This window comes from Apium graveolens, chromosome 5 (genome assembly GCF_009905375.1).
Source record: "Apium graveolens cultivar Ventura chromosome 5, ASM990537v1, whole genome shotgun sequence".
Lineage (NCBI taxonomy): Eukaryota > Viridiplantae > Streptophyta > Magnoliopsida > Apiales > Apiaceae > Apium > Apium graveolens.
The window spans coordinates 13,290,079-13,308,002 of NC_133651.1; the positions used below are offsets into that span (position 1 = coordinate 13,290,079).

The 17,924-nt window shown below is 37.0% G+C and overlaps 1 protein-coding gene across 1 annotated transcript; it reads left to right on the plus strand.

Moving 5' to 3' along the window:
* The first annotated feature begins 223 nt into the window (after nucleotides 1-223).
* LOC141724198 (uncharacterized) lies at nucleotides 224-1,230 on the plus strand. The gene is made up of 2 exons (XM_074526230.1): nucleotides 224-947; nucleotides 1,043-1,230. The coding sequence occupies exons 1-2, from the start codon at nucleotides 635-637 to the stop codon at nucleotides 1,057-1,059; spliced, it is 330 nt and encodes a 109-aa protein (XP_074382331.1). The 5' UTR covers nucleotides 224-634; the 3' UTR covers nucleotides 1,060-1,230.
* Nucleotides 1,231-17,924: the final 16,694 nt, after the last annotated feature.

Consider the following 17,924-nt stretch of genomic DNA (forward strand, 5'->3'; position numbering starts at 1 on the left):
GGAAGCAACTTATGAGTAAAGACCCGATTCATATAGTATTTTAAAATGTAATTGAATATTTGCTAAGTGTTGTTATATGTTTATCATTTATAGATTTACTATATACGTTATGTCTTCTGCACTATCACTCCGGAGCATACTAGATGCTCACAAATTGACCGGTCCTAATTTTGTTGACTGGCTTCGAAACTTGAGAATTGTTCTCAGGGTTGAGAAGCTGGAATATGTGTTTGACTCACCTGAGCCTGTTGAACCTGCTGACGATGCACATAATGATGAACATGTTGTTTATCGTAAGTGGATAAATGATGCAAATGTTGCTTAATTTATCATGCTAGCTTCCATGAACATTGAGCTAGAGAAGCAGCATGAGCATATGGATGCTCACACTATCATAACGCATCTACAAGAGTTGTATGATGTGTCAGGAAGGATAGCTCGATATGAGATATCGAAGGAGCTGTTCGGCTATAGGATGTCTGGGAGATCATCTGTGAATGACCATGTACTTAAGATGATCAATTTGATTGAATGTCTTGGACAACTTGATTTTGCCATGGATGGGGAGCTGACTCAAGACTTGGTCTTGTAATCACTTCCGGGTTCATTTTCGCAGTTTGTTGTGAACTTTCACATGAATAAGCTGGACGTCATCCTGCCTGAACTCCACAACATGTTGAAGACTGCGGAATCGAATTTTCCCTCTAAGAAGAGTTCTGTTCTTCTAATTGGTGAAGGTTCTAATCCTAAGAAAAGGAAGAGGAACCCTCCCAAGAAGAAGAAGAAAGTAGGTGAGAAAAAGCCGATTCCACCAAAAGCTGAAGACCCCAAGAACAAAGCTGTTTGCTTCCACTGTAACAAGGTGGGGCACTGGAAGAGGAACTGCAAAGTTTACCTTGCAGAATTGAAGAAGAAGAAGGGTAGTGAGACTGCCGCTTTCGATTCAGGTATGTTCATGATTGAAGTGAATATGTCACTAAGTCAAATTTCTACTTGGGTATTAGATACCGCCTGTGGTTCTCACATTTGCAATTCGTTGCAGGGACTAAGGAGAAGTAGGACTCTCGAGAAAGAGGAGGTGATTCTACGGATGGAAAATGGAGCAAGAGTTGCTGTTGAAGCTGTAGGATCATTTGATTTACATATGCCTACGGGCAAGACAATTGTTTTAAATAATTGTTATTTTGTTCCCTCGATTGTGAGAAATATTATTTATATTCCCATGTTAGACTTGGCTGGATTTTTGTTTGTTATTCAGAATAATAAATGTTCACTTCTTAGAGATAACGTTCTTTATGGTAGTGGTATTTTAAATAATGGTCTGTATGTATGTGAGGTAGAGCATAATTTACTACAAATTGAACATACTAATAAAAGGAAAAGGGATGATGAAAATCTTACCTATTTATGGCACTGCAAACTTGGTCATATTAGTGAAAATAGACTGCGGACATTGCATAAGGAAGGGTTACTTGACCCTTTTGATTTTAAATCATATCCTACATGCGAGTCTTGTCTATTGGGTAAAATGACCAAATCTCCATTTAGTGGATATGGAGAGAGGGCTGCAAATTTGCTAGAATTGGTACACACAGATTATGTGGACCAATGTCTATGCAAGCCATTGGTGGATTTTCATACTTCATTACTTTTATAGATGATCGATCTAGATTCGAATATGTGTATTTGATGAAATACAAGTCTGAAGCCTTTGAAAAGTTCAAAAAATATAAGAATGAAGTGGAGAAACAAACCAAACATAGTATTAAAACCCTTCGATCAGATCGAGGTGGTGAATACTTGAATGGAGAGTTTCTAGATTATCTCAAAGAAAAATGGTATAGTCTCTCAGTGGACTCCTCCATATACTCCACAGTTGAATGGGGCATCTGAAAGGAGAAATCGAACTTTGTTAGACATGGTTCGGTCCATGATGAGCTATGCAGATCTTCCAGTATTCCTTTGGGGTTATGCATTGGAAACCTCAGCATATTTACTGAACAAGGTGCCTTCCAAATCTGTTCCTCAAACTCCATATGAGATATGAAAAGAAAGGAAACTGAGTCTTAAACACGTTAAGATTTGGGGATGTCCAGCTTATGTCAAGAAAATTGACCTTGATAAGCTAGAATCTTGATCCATAAAATATAGATTTGTGGGATATCATAAAGAGACTTTGGGATATTACTTTTACACTGATCATAGGGTATTTGTCCCAAGACATGCTACTTTTTTGGAAAAATAGTTTATCCTTGAAGGAAATAGTGGGAGCAAAATAAAACTTAATGAAGTTTGAGAAGCGCAAACTACTACGGTTCAAGAGGAAACACCTGTTCAGACTGAACAACCTTTTGTGGAACAGCCCATTCGTAGATCAGGGAGAGTGTCTCGCCAACCTGAGAGGTATTATGGCCTTGTCATTGAGAATGACAATGAGTTGTCATTCATTGATGATGACGACCCTATGACCTATAATGAGGCTATGAATAATATTGACTCAGAGAAATGATAGAGTGCCATGGAATCCGAAATGGAATCTATGTATGCCAACCAAGTATGGACTTTGGTTGAAACACCAAATGATGTAAAGCCTATTGGGTGCAAATGGGTATACAAAAGAAAGATTGGAGCAGATGGTCAGGTGGAGACCTATAAGGTCAGGCTCGTGGCAAAAGGATTCAGACAAAGGCAAGGGATTGACTTTGATGAAACTTTTTCACCTGTAGCCCTGTTAAAATTAATTCGGATTTTGCTTGCGATGCTGCTTACTACGACTATGAGATCTGGCAAATGGATGTCAAAACGGCCTTTCTCAATGGAAAACTTAAAGAGGAAGTGTATATGACACAAACAAAGGGTTTTGTTTCCAAAGGGAATGAACACCTAGTGTGTAAGCTGCTATGAACCATATATGGATTAAAGCAAGCTTCTCGTAGATGGAACATCTGTTTTGATGAGACAATCAAAGAGTTTGGTTTTTATCAAAAATATAGATGAACCATGTGTCTACAAGAAGGTTAGTGGGAGCGCGGTAACATTTCTTATACTGTATGTGGATGACATACTTCTTATAGGAAATATTATATCGATGCTACAATCAGTCAAAGTGTGGCTATCGAAGAACTTCACTACGAAGGACTTGGGAGAAGCATCCTACATTCTCGGTATGAAGATCTATAGAGATAGATCTAGAAGAATGATAGGTCTTACCCAGGGTACATACATGGAAAAAGTGCTTAAAAGGTTTAGCATGGAAAATTACAAGAGAGGTCTCATACCGATGAGCCATGGAGTATCCCTTTTCCAAAAGAATGTCTCTTAAGACACCTGAGGAAAGAGAGCGTATGAGTAAGATTCCTTATGCTTCATCATTAGGATCTATCATGTATGCGATGTTATGTACTAAGCCTGATGTTGCGTACTCAATTAGTGTGACAAGCAGATATCAGTCCGATCCAGGAGAAGACCACTGGAAAGCAGTGAAGAACATCCTTAAGTACTTGCGAAGGACTAAGGATATTTTTCTTATTTTTGCTGGATTTGAGTTGAAAATAGAGGGTTATAATGACTCTAGTTTTCAATCAGAAAGTGATGATAGCAAATCCATGTCAGGGTACGTGTTTACTCAAAATGGTGGTGCGATTAGTTGGAAGAGTTCCAAACAGTCTACAACGGAAGCAGAGTATATAGCTGAAAGTGAGGCAGCAAAAGAAGCCGTTTGGATGAGAAAATTTGTTTCTGAGTTGGGAGTTGTTCCTAGCATCGAGGAGCCTATTGTGTTGTATTGTAATAATAACGCAGCAATAGCATAAGCCAAGGAACTTAGGTCTCATAAAAATTTCAAACATGTTTTGCGACGCTTTCATTTGATTAGGGAAATCATTGAAAGAGGAGATGTCAAGATTGAGAGAGTTGACACACATAACAACGTAGCAGACCAGCTCACAAAGTCATTATCTCAGAATCACTTTGATCGTCATAAAGAGAAGATGGGTATTAGATACCATGGTGATTGGCTTTAGTTCAAGTGGGAGATTGAAAGTGTTTGTCCTAAATCCAATCACGTATGATGAGTTAGGAAGAACTTTCTTGTATTCTTATTTGACTTCATTAATGTTAATAAAAGACTTGTTTTGGTTTTATTATGGGCTTTATCTATTAAAAGTGTTTTGAATAATATGTTCGATAATTTAGAGTAAAGCTTCTAGAATTATAATGAGATTGTAATAGTGAGATCTAGAAGATGATAACTTTAGAATAAAACAGTTCCTGATCATAAGATAACTAATCGAAAGTTAGTGAATCTGTGAAGATTGGTACATACTATACTTGTTCCCTTCAAGAGGATGTCTGTTCTCATAGGCATTTGTGTGGTGACACTATAACTAGTATGTAGGTGCTTATTAGGGAATAAGTTCACTGGACATGACTCGATAAGTCGGACAACTAATGGAGATTACTCACGTGTCAATAGTTATTCACTGAGTGATAGTTGTACAAGTGTCCTTAGACTTGAGATCGTTAAAGTTATGTTGTATATAATGAACTGTGCTTTGGTTTAGTCCTTAGTCTCAAGGACATCCATTAGGTATATTCTGGGCATAGGGATTTGTGTATGGAGATAGTTGACATCAATAGAGGATCTACCCCTTCCAGTATAGGAAGAGAATGTCCTGTGTTATTCTTAGTATGTGAGTTCTCGAATCTCTGGCCAGAGTGTATGAAATTAGAAAGGAGTTTCTAATTTGCATTAATATGAACTTTGCATTATGAAGAAGAAATCATATGATTAAATTTGATAGGTGTGGCACGAGATCCATGCCTTGTATTTAATCAGGATATTGTAAGGGTAGAGGAAATTCATTGTAAGGTAACTAGTCACTGACAGGTTCTTGGTATTCTAAGTAGTGAATTCATATTATCCGGATAGTCGCGATATGTTGAGAAGCATCACTCATGATGTAGAATAAATTTGATTAATCAGTTAATTATATTTAATGAATTTTAGAATTCATATAAATAATAAATAGAAGGTTGTTGTGGATATGTTGTGAACTTGATGATTTCATTAACAAAACACCTTAGTAGATTTTACTTAGTGAAAAATGTAGCACTCGACGGATAAGGAATATAATCCCGACAGATGACTCAATATAGTCCTGACGGATGATGATTAATTATCCATCGAGTGAGTAGCTTGTGTAATAATGAGTCTGTAGCACATTTCTGCATACACCTTGTTTAGATTCTGTAGTAGCACTCAAGTCATGTTGACTTCAATTAGATATGCAGAATAGGTTGATTAATTGTACATAGATGATGTCTTGTAATTCTGCATAAATGAAATAAAGTCAAGTGCCAGATAGCTACTCGACGGATAAACAACAATGCCACTCGACGGATGATCAACAAGGCAACCCGACGGATGATCATGAACCCGACGGATGATCATGTACCTGACGGATAATCAATTCAAATATCTGTTGACAGTGACAACACAGTCACATGCGCCGAGTGTATGCAAAAGGAATGTGGAAGTCTATTCAACTGGGTTTTAGAGAACAAAGAAGCATTGTCATTTCCATGCTATTATGAAGATATTCAAAGATGTTGGAATAGAGTAATGAAGTAGCATAGTATTAGACTTGATAGGTTTTGTTTTATTATCTTGTCTTATTACTTTGTAATCTTGGTGATATATAAACCAATAAGTAGCAAATAGAACAACAACAAGAACAAGACTAAGAACATTATCTCAGAGAAACAATTGTAAGCTGCATCCTTAGCATTTTTTTGTAAACTTAGTTGTTCATATTTGTAAGTAGTTGTGAGCTAATTTTGCTACACAGATTTCTCTTGATATAATATATATCTCTGGTGGATACATTCAAATCCACCAGAAAGTTTTTAAAGACTTGTGTTTTTAATTACTTGTGTTTTAATTTTACTAACTTCTTATTCCGCACTTTACAAATCAAACACTTATATATTATTAAGATAGAATATTTTATTTGTTTTTGAAAAAGGTTCAAGAATTCCATTCAACCCCCCTTCTGTAATTCTTGTCGCATTGTTAGGGACTAACAATTGGTATCAGAGCAAGCTCTTGAAGAACAAAGAGTTTAAAGATCACAACAAATAGCAAGATGAACAAGTGGGATGTTGGAGTCAAGATTCCTTTTCTGGACAAAGATAATTACCATCATTGGAAGGTAAAAATGCATCTTCATTTACTTTCTCAAGATGAGGCCTATGTGGATTGCATAGAGAGGTCCTCATGTGCCAATGAGAGTTGCAACTGGAAACGGGTCATCTGTCCCCAAGCCAAGACATGAATGATCTGGTCCTGATATTGAACAAGTCAGGAAAGATAAGAAGGCCATGAATATCATGTTCAATGGAGTTGATGGTGACATGTTTGACAACATCATCAATTGTAAAACTGCCAAGGAAGTTTGGGATACTATACAGATTATCTGTGATGGCACTGAACAAGTTAGAGAAAACAAGATGCAACTACTAATTGAGCAATATGAGCACTTTCATAGTGAAGATAATGAGCCTCTCACTGACATTTTTAGTAGATTTTAAAAACTACTAAATGCTCTGAAGTTGCATGGAAGGGTCTATCAGACAAAAGACTCCAATCTTAAGTTCCTTAGATCTCTTCCAAAGGAATGGAAACCTATGACAGTCTCATTGAGAAACTCTATGGCATCCTGAAAACTATTACAAGGAGTTTACTTTGGAGAGACTGTATGGCATCCTGAAAACTTATGAGCTTGAAATAGAGCAAGATGAGAGGATGGAGAGAGGAAAGAAGAAAGGAGGATCCATTACATTAGTTGTTGAGTTAGATAAAGAGAAGGAGATGAAGATGAAAGCTGTTGAATCAACTTCAAAGGTCTGTGAAAACAAGGGCAAGGGGCTGGTAGCAGAAAATGAAGTTTCTTTGAGTCAAGATGACATGGAAGATATTGATGAACATTTTGCATTTCTTTCCAAAAGATTTTCCAAGCTCAAGTTCAAGAAGAACTTGGAGCAGCTAAGCCAAATAGAAACATGGTGGATAAATCAAAATTCAAATATTTCAAATGTGGCTTAGCAGGGCACTTTTCCAGTGAGTGTTGAAAGTCAGATTCCAATAAAAGAAGTTTGAGCCTGTGGATTATAAACAGAAATACTTTGAGTTGCTCAAATAAAATGAAAGGGCTTTCATTACACAAGAAAATGACTGGGCAGCATATGGTCTGGATGAGGATGAGGATGTGAGCTATGTCAATCTAGCCCTAATGACCAAGTCTGATGAAACAGAGACAAGTTCTTCAAGTAATCAGGTAATCACCACTAACCTTGCATATTTATCTAAAGCTGAGTGTAATGATGCAATAAATGACATGTCTACAAAATTATATCATTTGTGTGTTACACTTAAGTCTCTTACTAAGGAAAATGCTAAAATTAAAGAAAACAATTTATTTTTAAGTGAGAGGAATAATGTGTTAGAGTCTCAGTTCATTGAATTTGAAAAATTGAGAATTGAGTGTAAAATTGCTAAGGATGAATTAACTGAGTCCTTGAAGAAAGAAGAGATCTTGAAGAAGCAGCTTGAACGAGAACATGAGGTGATTAAGGCATGGAAAACATCTAGAGATGTTCATGCTCAAATCACCAAAGTTCAAGGTATTGAGTCCTTTTGTGATGCAGCCTAGAAGAAGAATAAGGATAAGCTGAAATCCAATTTGGTTGAAGGATTGCTAACAGATGTAGACTCAACGGATGATGAGGATCATCCGTCGGATAACAAAAAGGGTTATCCGTCGAGTGATATAAATCCTCATCCGTCGACTGTGAGCAAACCTGTGAGTAAAGCCAAACTTACCAAGTTAAATGAGAAATATGGACCAGTTTCCAAGAATTTTGTTCCAGGAGAATCCAGTCAAGTGAAGAAGGAGAAAAAGGCTAATGTTGTTCATATGACTGTCAAGAAATTGAGTGACAGACTAGAAAAGATTGAGGTTAAAACAGAGGATAAAAAGAAAAATAATAGAAATGGTAAAGTAGGAATTAACAAGCATAACAACTACACACCTGATAAATATGCTCCTAGAAAAATCTGTGTCAAGTGTGGTAGTGTAAATCATTTGTCTGTTAATTGCAAAACTACCATGCCTACTTCCATATATGTGCCACCTCATTTTCCCAACATAAATGCCATGCCTTCTATGCCTATGAATGCTATGTCTACACAGAATATGAATGCAAAGTTTGCTAATATGCCATTTACACCTAATCCCTATTATGCTTCATTTAGTATGCCACAAATGCCATTTAGCATGCCTTACTGGAATAACATGTTTACTAGTAGCATGCCATTTCCTGTTAATCAAAATATGCATGATAATTCTGCTATAATGAATGGTTTCAAAGGCCCAACTCAAATGACCAAGGATGAATCTGATATCCCCAAGTCAAATGAGATAAAGCCTAAGAAACAGAAAAAGAAAGCTAACAAGGCAGGACCCAAGGAAACTTGGGTACCAAAATCAACTTGATTTGATTTTGATGTGTGCATGGAAATAGAAAGAATCTTTGGTACTTGGATAGTGGTTGTTCAAGACACATGACTGATGATTCTATCCTGCTCACAGAGTTTAAGGAGAGAGCTGGCCCAAGTATTAGTTTTGGAGATGACAGCAAGGGTTATACTGTGGGATATGGCTTGATTTCAAAGGACAATGTCATCATTGAGGAGGTTGCCTTAGTGGATGGTCTCAAACATAACTTGTTGAGTATCAGCCAGCTTTGTGATAAAGGCAACTCAGTAACCTTCAACTTTGAAGCCTGTGTTGTGACAAACAAGAGAAGCAACAAAGTGGTTCTCACTGGAGTGAGAAAAGGAAATGTGTACCTAGCTGACTTCAACTCATCAAATGCAGAATCTGTTACTTGTCTTCTCAACAAAGCAAGTCAGGATGACAGTTGGTTATGGCACAAGAAGCTATCTCATTTAAACTTCAAGACCATGAATGAACTTGTAAAGAAAGAACTGGTTAGAGGTATTCCTCAAGTGGAGTTTTCTAAGGATGGATTGTGTGATGCCTGCCAAAAAGGAAAGCAGATCATAGCATCATTCAGAAAGAAGCTTGATTCAATAATTGAAGAACCTTTGCAATTGCTACACATGGATTTGTTTGGACCAGTCAATGTGTTGTCCATCTCAAGGAAAAGATTTTGCCTAGTAATTGTAGATGCTTTTTCAAAGTTCTCTTGGACATATTTCCTGAAGTCTAAAGATGAGGCTAGTGAAATCATCATCAATCACATAAGGCAAGTCAATAATCATCCTAATTTCAAAGTTAGAATAATCAGGAGTGAAAATGGAACTGAGTTCAAGAATTCTGTCATGAGAGCATTTTGTGAAGAAAATGGGATTTTGCATGAGTTTTCAACAGCAAGAACTCCACAACAAAAATGGAGTAGTAGAAAGGAAGAACAGATCACTTATTGAAGCTGCAAGGACAATGCTTGAAGAGTCTAAGTTACCAACATATTTTTGGGCTGAAGCTGTAAATACTGAATGCTACACTCAGAATATTTCTCTGGTTAATTAAGCAAAATGCATGACTCCCTATCAATTGTTCAAGAACGAGAAGCCAACTCTAAATTTTCTTCATGTCTTTGGCTGCAAATGTTATATCTTGAGAAATCAAACTAATCAGAATGGGAAGTTTGATGCTAAAGCAGATGAAGGAATTTTTGTTGGATATGTTGTTGGTAAAGCATATAGAGTCTACAATCTAAGAACCAACATTGTTGTGGAATCAATACATGTTGTGTTTGATGATAAAAAGATCGAAGGACTGCAAGATGGAGATTAGCAAGAGAGCCTCAAATTTGAAAATGTGGAGATGGTTAGTGATGACAGTGATGATGAAAGTGATCAAGAAACAGTATCAAAGGATAATGCAGAAAAATCCACTACCAATAAAGCACAAAATTCAACATCTGTCGAGTTGCATAATGTTTCATCAGTCGGGAGACAATCTGCTTTATTCGTCGGGAGACAACCAACTTCATCCGTCGGTACTCAAAATTCACCATCCGCCGGGTCATCAAAAGAAGTTGGAGATCAGAATAGATCACTTACAGAAAGTTCCCCTTTCTCAAATCAAAGATTCATTAACTCGGGGGGAGTTTCTGATAATCTAAACTCAATCACACATCAAGACAACAATGAGACCTCTTCATCTAGAGCTAATCTACCTCAACAAAGGAAATGGACAAAGGATCATCCCTTTGAGCTCATCATTGGTGTTGTATCTTCTAGAGTTCAAATAAGGAGAGCAACTCAAGAAGAATGTCTATACAACAGCTTTCTTTCTAAGGAAGAACCAAAGAAGGTAGAAGAAGCTTTGTTGGATCCTGATTGGATTTTATCTATGCAGGAGGAGCTAAACCAATTTGAGAAGAATAAGGTATGGAAGCTGGTGCCCAAGCCTAAAGGAAAGAATCCAATAGACACAAAATGGGTATTCAGAAATAAGATGGATGAAAATGGCATAGTAGTCAGGAACAAAGCTAGATTGGTTGCTAAGGGCTATTGTCAACAAGAAGGAATAGATTTTGATGAAACATTTGCTCATGTTACAAGACTTGAAGTCATCAGAATCTTCTTAACCTATGCAGCCCATGCTAATTTCAAAGTCTATCAAATGGATGTCAAAAGTGCTTTTTTGAATGGAGATTTGAAGGAGGAAGTCTATGTCAGTCAGCCTCCTGGTTTTGAAGATCCAAATTTTTCAGAATATGTTTACTATCTTTTGAAAGCACTTTATGGACTGAAGCAAGCACCTAGAGCCTGGTATGACACTTTGTCAAAGTTTCTTTTAGAGAATCACTTCACTAGAGGTACTGTAGATATAACTCTTTTCTTTAGAAATGTTAATGGCTCTAGTATACTTGTACAAATTTATGTAGTTAATATTATTTTTGGCTCTACAGATGAAAAACTTTGTAAAAAGTTTTCCAAATTGATGCAAAGTAAGTATGAAATGAGTATGATGGGGGAACTAACTTATTTTCTTGGGTTGCAAGTTAAGCAAGTTAGTGATGGAATATTCATTACTCAAACTAAATACATTTATGATCTTTTAAAGAAGTTTGATCTAATGGATTGCACATCTACAAAAACTCCCATGACCACTGCAACTAAGCTTGAATTAAACACTACAGAAAAGTCTGTGGATATTTCAAGTTATAGGGGCATAGTTGGCTCACTTCTGTACTTAACAGCTAGTAGGCCAGATATAATATTTGCTACATGTTTGTGTGCTAGATTTCAGGCTGATCCTAGAGAATCTCACTTAGTAGTTATTAAGAGAATTTTCAGATATCTCAAGGGAACACCAAAACTTGGCATTTGGTATCCTAGAGATTCTGGTTTTGATCTAACTGGTTATTCAGATGCAGATTATTCAGGTTGTAGAATTGATAGAAAAAGTACAACAGGAACCTGTCAATTTCTAGGAAACAAGCTTGTGTCCTGGTTCAGTAAAAAGCAAAATTCAGTTTCTACTTCTACAGCTGAAGCTGAATATATTGTAGTTGGCAGTTGCTGTGCACAGATTTTATGGATGAAAAACCAATTTCTAGACTATGGTCTACAAGTGGAAAGAATTCCCATTTTCTGTGATAACACAAGTGCAATTGCCATCACTGAAAATCCAGTGCAACATTCAAGAACAAAGTACATAGACATCAAGTACCACTTCATAAGGGAACATGTAATGAATGGTACTGTGGAACTACATTTTGTTCCAAGTGAAAAGCAGTTTGCAGATATATTTACCAAGCCACTGGATGAATCCACCTTTTCAAGGTTGGTAAGTGAGTTAGGTATGCTAAATTATTCTTAAATCTTTTCAGATAATTTGCAAGTTGTAATGCAGCCAGAAATTTAATTGGTTTCTCAGTCTTGGATGAAATTTTGCCTAAGGAAAGATTTACATCTCGACGGATGATCATTATCCATCGAGTTTGATCATCCGTCGGTACACATTTTGTTAATAAAATCAATTATTTTTCTGGAATATTTTATTACTCGACGGATAACTGATTTATCCGCATCCGTCGAATTGTCTTATTTTTAGCCGTTGATTCCCTGAACATTATCCATCGAGTATACTTACAATTTCCAAGTATAACACGATGGATAATTGAAGAAATTTTACAGTTTATTTTTAAACAGCTATTTTGGATAATTCTTATTGGTTACTTTATTTTACTTTATTATTTTTGACAGTTATTTTTGAGATAGTATAAAAGCATAATTTATTTTCATTGCTTTTCTTTTATCATTCTCAAATCATCTGCTCTAATTTCTCTCTTTCTCAAAAACAATTATCATCTCTATCTCTGCAATTTCCACTCTCTAACAATGGCACCAGTCGTCAAGATCATGTCACAAACTGGATTTATCTATGAGAAGAACAACTTCACGGCTCTAGTAAACAAGGGGATTCAACAGTCTGGTGACTACCACAAAATGATGGATTTTGTGAAGAACTGCAAACTCAACTATGCCATGCTAGAATCACCCACCATCTTCTGTGAGGTTGTTGAAGAAATGTGGTCAACCGCTGTGTACAACTCAACTGATAAGACCATCACAGTCACTATTAAAGGTAAGGAATTCTGTATTAATAGTGATGTTATTATAGCATGTTTCAAAATTCCTGATAATACTGTAACTTCACCACACACAGACACTGACATTGTTAATATGCTTAACTCCATGGACTATGCACTCTCTACTTCTAAGTTACGTGAAATTAGGAGGTTGGGTCTTAGAAAGGAATGGAGTTATCTATGTGATGTAGTTACTAAAGTATTCTCTGGTAAAATCAGTAATTTTGATTCTGTCAATATCTCTATGCTTAACATGCTTTACATGCTAGTTACTGATAAGTTCTTTAACTTTAGTGATCTTGTTTTGTTTGAGTTGGGGTTTAAGTTAGGGGAGTTAAATAAAAGGGGTAAAAATGTTTATTATGCTAGATTTTTAAGGATATTGTGCTTGAGAACCCAACCAACAAATTAGATTGTTGGAATCAAGAGAGAAGAATTATTGCAAATTTGAACAGGGCAAACCATCACAAAGAGGTGCCACTCTTCTATTTCCCTGTAATGGAAGCACCTCAGGTAAGTGAGGTAATTTCATCTGTCTCTACTCAAAAGATGCCAGTTGCAAAATCCACCAAATCTAAAGAGGGGAGTGTGAAGGTGGGCAAGGTAGGTGAGGGACAGGGTGAACATAAAAGAAACCCTAAGGATAAGGTTGGAGAGTTGAGTGTTTCCCAGCCTAGCCACACTGCAGTTTCCCAACAGACTGCAGTGCTTAATAAGAAAATAAGCTCATTGCTAGTTGCATCCTCCCAAAAGGATGTGACTATTGAACAAAGCTCTCAGCCAAGAGCACAGGACAAAAGGGTAACTATACTAGAAAGAAGAAACCAAAAACCCATGGGGATGCACAAGGTTCACACACTGTGCAAACTGGTGCTAAAGACACAGTAACTGCACATTTTCAAAGTCAGTTTGATGTGGCTCCAATAAATGTGGAGTCACAGCCAAAATCTTTGGTTATAGAAGCACCTCAAACACCAAATTCTCCCACAAACTCTCTGGATGTGGATATGATCAACACATCAATTCTTGATTCCCCTTCTTTAACTCTGTTGGTGAAGCCAAAGTCTAGTGTAAGTGAGCATCATCTTTTGGATGATTTGTTGGCTCACTTTCCAATTCTTTCAGGAACTGTTGAGACATATGTGCCAAAATTCTCATCAATCTGCACAGAGTCCACAATAGTTTCCATTCCAAACTCATTTATCCCTACTCTCTCGATGGATATTATTCATCCGTCGAGTAGTGATTGTATCCCGATGGATAAGCTTAACAACAGTTATCTGTCGGATAGTCAAACTGCTAACCCGACGAATATCCCTTATCTGTCGAGTGTCTCTGCACAACTTCAAATTTCATCAATTATCTCAAGTGCAGAAGACTTAGTGGTAGTACAATCACTCCTAGAATTGAGGGAAGAGAGTGTTATGAGTGAGAGTCTGGGTTGCTCCCAGGAAAAAGGAGAGGAAAAGAGTGAAAATATGCAATCCAGTTCTTCAGGATTGGCAAAAGAGAGTGTGAGGAGTCCCACCTTAGATGGTGAAGGTGAGGGTGTGAGGGTGGGGAGCCAAGGTGAGACCTTGATGCAACAAAAGAGAGATAATGAGAGAAATGCAGGTACAGGAGATATAAGGGTGGATGTCATTGCACGTGAGTTAATGAATGTCCAGGATGTAGACAGGGAGGGACTATCTCAGCAACCTCAAGCTGTTATAGATTCTACCTCCCTTGATGCTGAGACATTTACTCAGCCTGTTCCAGCATATCAACTTCTAGATGAACAGGACAATGATAATGCAGAAAGGATGCTCAACTTGGTGCACACCACACAGTCAATGCTAAGAGCTAAGGATGCCATCATAACTTTGCCCTCTACAGCTAGTAATGTTGATTATGAGACTGGTGGTTCAGAAGAATTCTTTGGAGGTGAAGGTGGAGATAGTGAAGAAGAGCCATTGGACATAGGGGGAGAAGTAGGCTCTAGTTCAAGATCAGGCATGCCATCTTGGGCATTTTCAAAGCACTGTGATGAACACTACTTCAAGACAACCCTGATTCAACTCATAAATCAGACAAATTATGCTTTTCAAACCACCACAAAAGCCAACACCAAAAAGCTCCTTCAAGCACATCTTGCTTCTCTGCAACTACAACAAATCCAAGGTTTTCAACATGCTCGAGATGTAAACACTATCAAAGGTGATATTGATGAGTTGAAAAAGGCCATTTCTGACAAGATGGACTCTAAACTTCCAGAAGCTACAATGCTTGACATTAAGAGACAGCTCAGGAAAAAATCTGATCTTGCCACAAAGATAGATATCTTGGATACAAGAATGACAACAATGGAAGCATCTCTTACAGCAATTCATCTACACCAAGCTCAACAAATAGACTTGCTTCATAAACTGGTGGCTACACAAACCTCATCCTCTACTCAGCTTGATGATAACAAAAAGGGGGAGATAGAGAGTTCTAGGAGTGAGGGGGAGCAAAAAGTGCTCAACATTCAAGTTATCAAAGTAATTGTGCCTACAATTACTATCTCAAAGCCACCAGCTAAGGACAATATTGATCTGATAAATGAAGCAACAGCCAATATAAGAGCAGCTGAAAATGAGCATTTGAATCCAATCAACTGGGAGAAAATTGTTGAGGATATTCAAAAGAAGTTTGGGATAGCAAGGAAGCCAGAAAAGTCAGTCATTCATCACTCTCAAGTCAGGCAAATCTCTGTGAATGAAATGAACATGAACTATCTGGAAAGAGGACAGCCATCCTGCATCAAATCTCTAAAGGCTGAAGTACTTTTGAAGCCAAGGGTGAACTATCCAAAATCATCACTAAAGAACCCTTTGGATACAATGTATGAGACACCAAAGCCTGATGAGAAGAAACTGTTGTCAAGATCCATTGCCTTCTACAAGGATCCAGCTGATTCAGCTTTGAAAAGGAGACTTGCTAAAGTTTTCAGGAATGGTAAAAAAAATTGTGTGGTGGCTGGACATCCTCAATTTGCTGAAGCAAAGAGAGAAGAAAAGGCAAGATTGAAGCAAGAAAAGAAGTAAGCTGCTCTAGATGCTAAAAAGGCTAAACAAAAGAAAGAGCAAGCTGATATCTTGGCCAAGCTACAAGCTGTGAAACCAACACAACAAATTCCTGCTCAGCCATCTGAAATCACTGAATCTCAAGATCCAAAGAAGCAAGTTGAACCACAATAGAAGAAATCTCACAGATACAAGGAATTGGCCAAAAGAACCAAAAGGAAATTGAACTTTGTTGGTAAGGAATTGGAGGATCAGTTTCCCAAGGAATCCATTCCAACTACAACTCAAGCATCAAAACCCTCAGCGGTATTTGAAGATATTAAGGTGGTGGATCCTTATAGGAACATTCATGGTGAACCTATTAAGCCTAAGGATGAACCAATAGACTGGGAAAGTCTACCAATTTCTGACTTCAATTTGCCAATCCTTAACAAGCCAAAAAGAACAAAGTCAAGAGCAGTCAAGAAAGTGAAGTTGTCACCTCTCAAATCCAAATCTCTAACTAAAGCTCAATCCAAAGTCAGCAAGGGAGATTACATGTACTTATGTGACATCAAGAAATTCTCTGATCTAAACCTCTATCTAGATGAACTGGAAGAAGTTAGAGGGATTGATGCCTACATGAATCTACCTGAAAGGTTAGTTTTCAAGTACAAGGGAGGAAAAGAGATTCAATGGCCACTTCACAGGATCCTTCAAGAAAGCCAATCCCTACTGGCTGATGGAGTTCATGGATGACAAAGGAGTTAGAAGATTTTTCAGATTAGAAGACCAATTGAGCATCTCTAGCAATGAGACTCTTTTGGAAATGCAAGAAAAGCTAAATCTCTCGGAATCTGATGAACTGGAATTCCACAGACAACTCCAAAATCAGATAGATGAAAATAACAAAAAGCTTGGAAAGAGATCCAGATCTTCAAGGAAATAGATTAATCTGCTCATGCTAGAGGAGCACCTTGAAAATGACTGTGAGCTAATCTTTGTGCATTTTGTTATTTGAAGCACTTTACAGTTTTATCTACTTACTTTTAAAAGTTGTATTTTTAGGGTGTTTTGTTATCATCAAGTCTCTCTTAATTTATGGCTGCAATTCCAGTAGACATAAATTGGGGGAGATTGTTGTGGATATGTTGTGAACTTGATGATTTCATTACAAAAACACCTTAGTAGATTTTACTTAGTGAAAAATGTAGCACTCGACGGATAAGGAATATAGTCCCGACGGATGACTCAATATAGTCCCGACGGATGATGATTAATTATCCATCGAGTGAGTAGCTTGTGTAATAATGAGACTGTAGCACATTTCTGCATACACATTGTTTAGATTCTGTAGTAGCACTCAAGTCATGTTGACTTTAATTGGATATGCAGAATAGGTTGATTAATTATACATAGATGATATCTTGTAATTCTGCATAAATGAAATGAAGTTAAGTGCCAGATAGCTACCCGACGGATAACCGACAATGCCACTCGACAGATGATCAACAAGGCAACCGACGGATGATCATGAACCCGACGGATGATCATGTACCCGACGGATAATCAATTCAAATATCTGTTGACAGTGACAACACAGTCACATGCGTCGAGTGTATGCAAAAGGAATGTGAAAGCCTATTCAACTGGGTTTTAGAGAACAAAGAAGTATTGCCATTTCCATGCTATTATGAAGATATTCAAAGATGCTAGAATAGAGTAATGAAGCAGCATAGTATTAGACTTGATAGGTTTTGTTTTATTATCTTGTCTTATTACTTTGTAATATTGGTGATATATAAACCAAGAAGTAGCAAATAGAACAACAACAAGAACAAGACTAAGGACATTATCTCAGAGAAACAATTGTAAGCTGCATCCTTGGCATTTCTCTGTAAACTTAGTTGTTCATATTTATAAGTAACTGTGAGCTAATTTTGCTACACAGAGTTCTCTTGATATAATATATATCTCTGGTGGATACATTCAAATCCACCAGAAAGTTTTTAAAGACTTGTATTTTTAATTACTTGTGTTTTGATTTTACTAACTTTTTATTTCGCACTTTGCAAATCAAACACTTATATATTATTAAGATATAACATTTTATTTGTTTTTGAAAAAGGTTCAAGAATTTCATTCAACCCCCCTTCTGTAATTCTTGTCGCATTGTTAGGGATTAACAAAGGTTTATTATTATTTATTTCT

What these genes read in the sequence shown, in the direction of transcription:
- LOC141724198 (XM_074526230.1), top strand. Translation starts at nt 635, where the DNA reads ATGAATAAGCTGGACGTCATCCTGCCTGAACTCCACAACATGTTGAAG.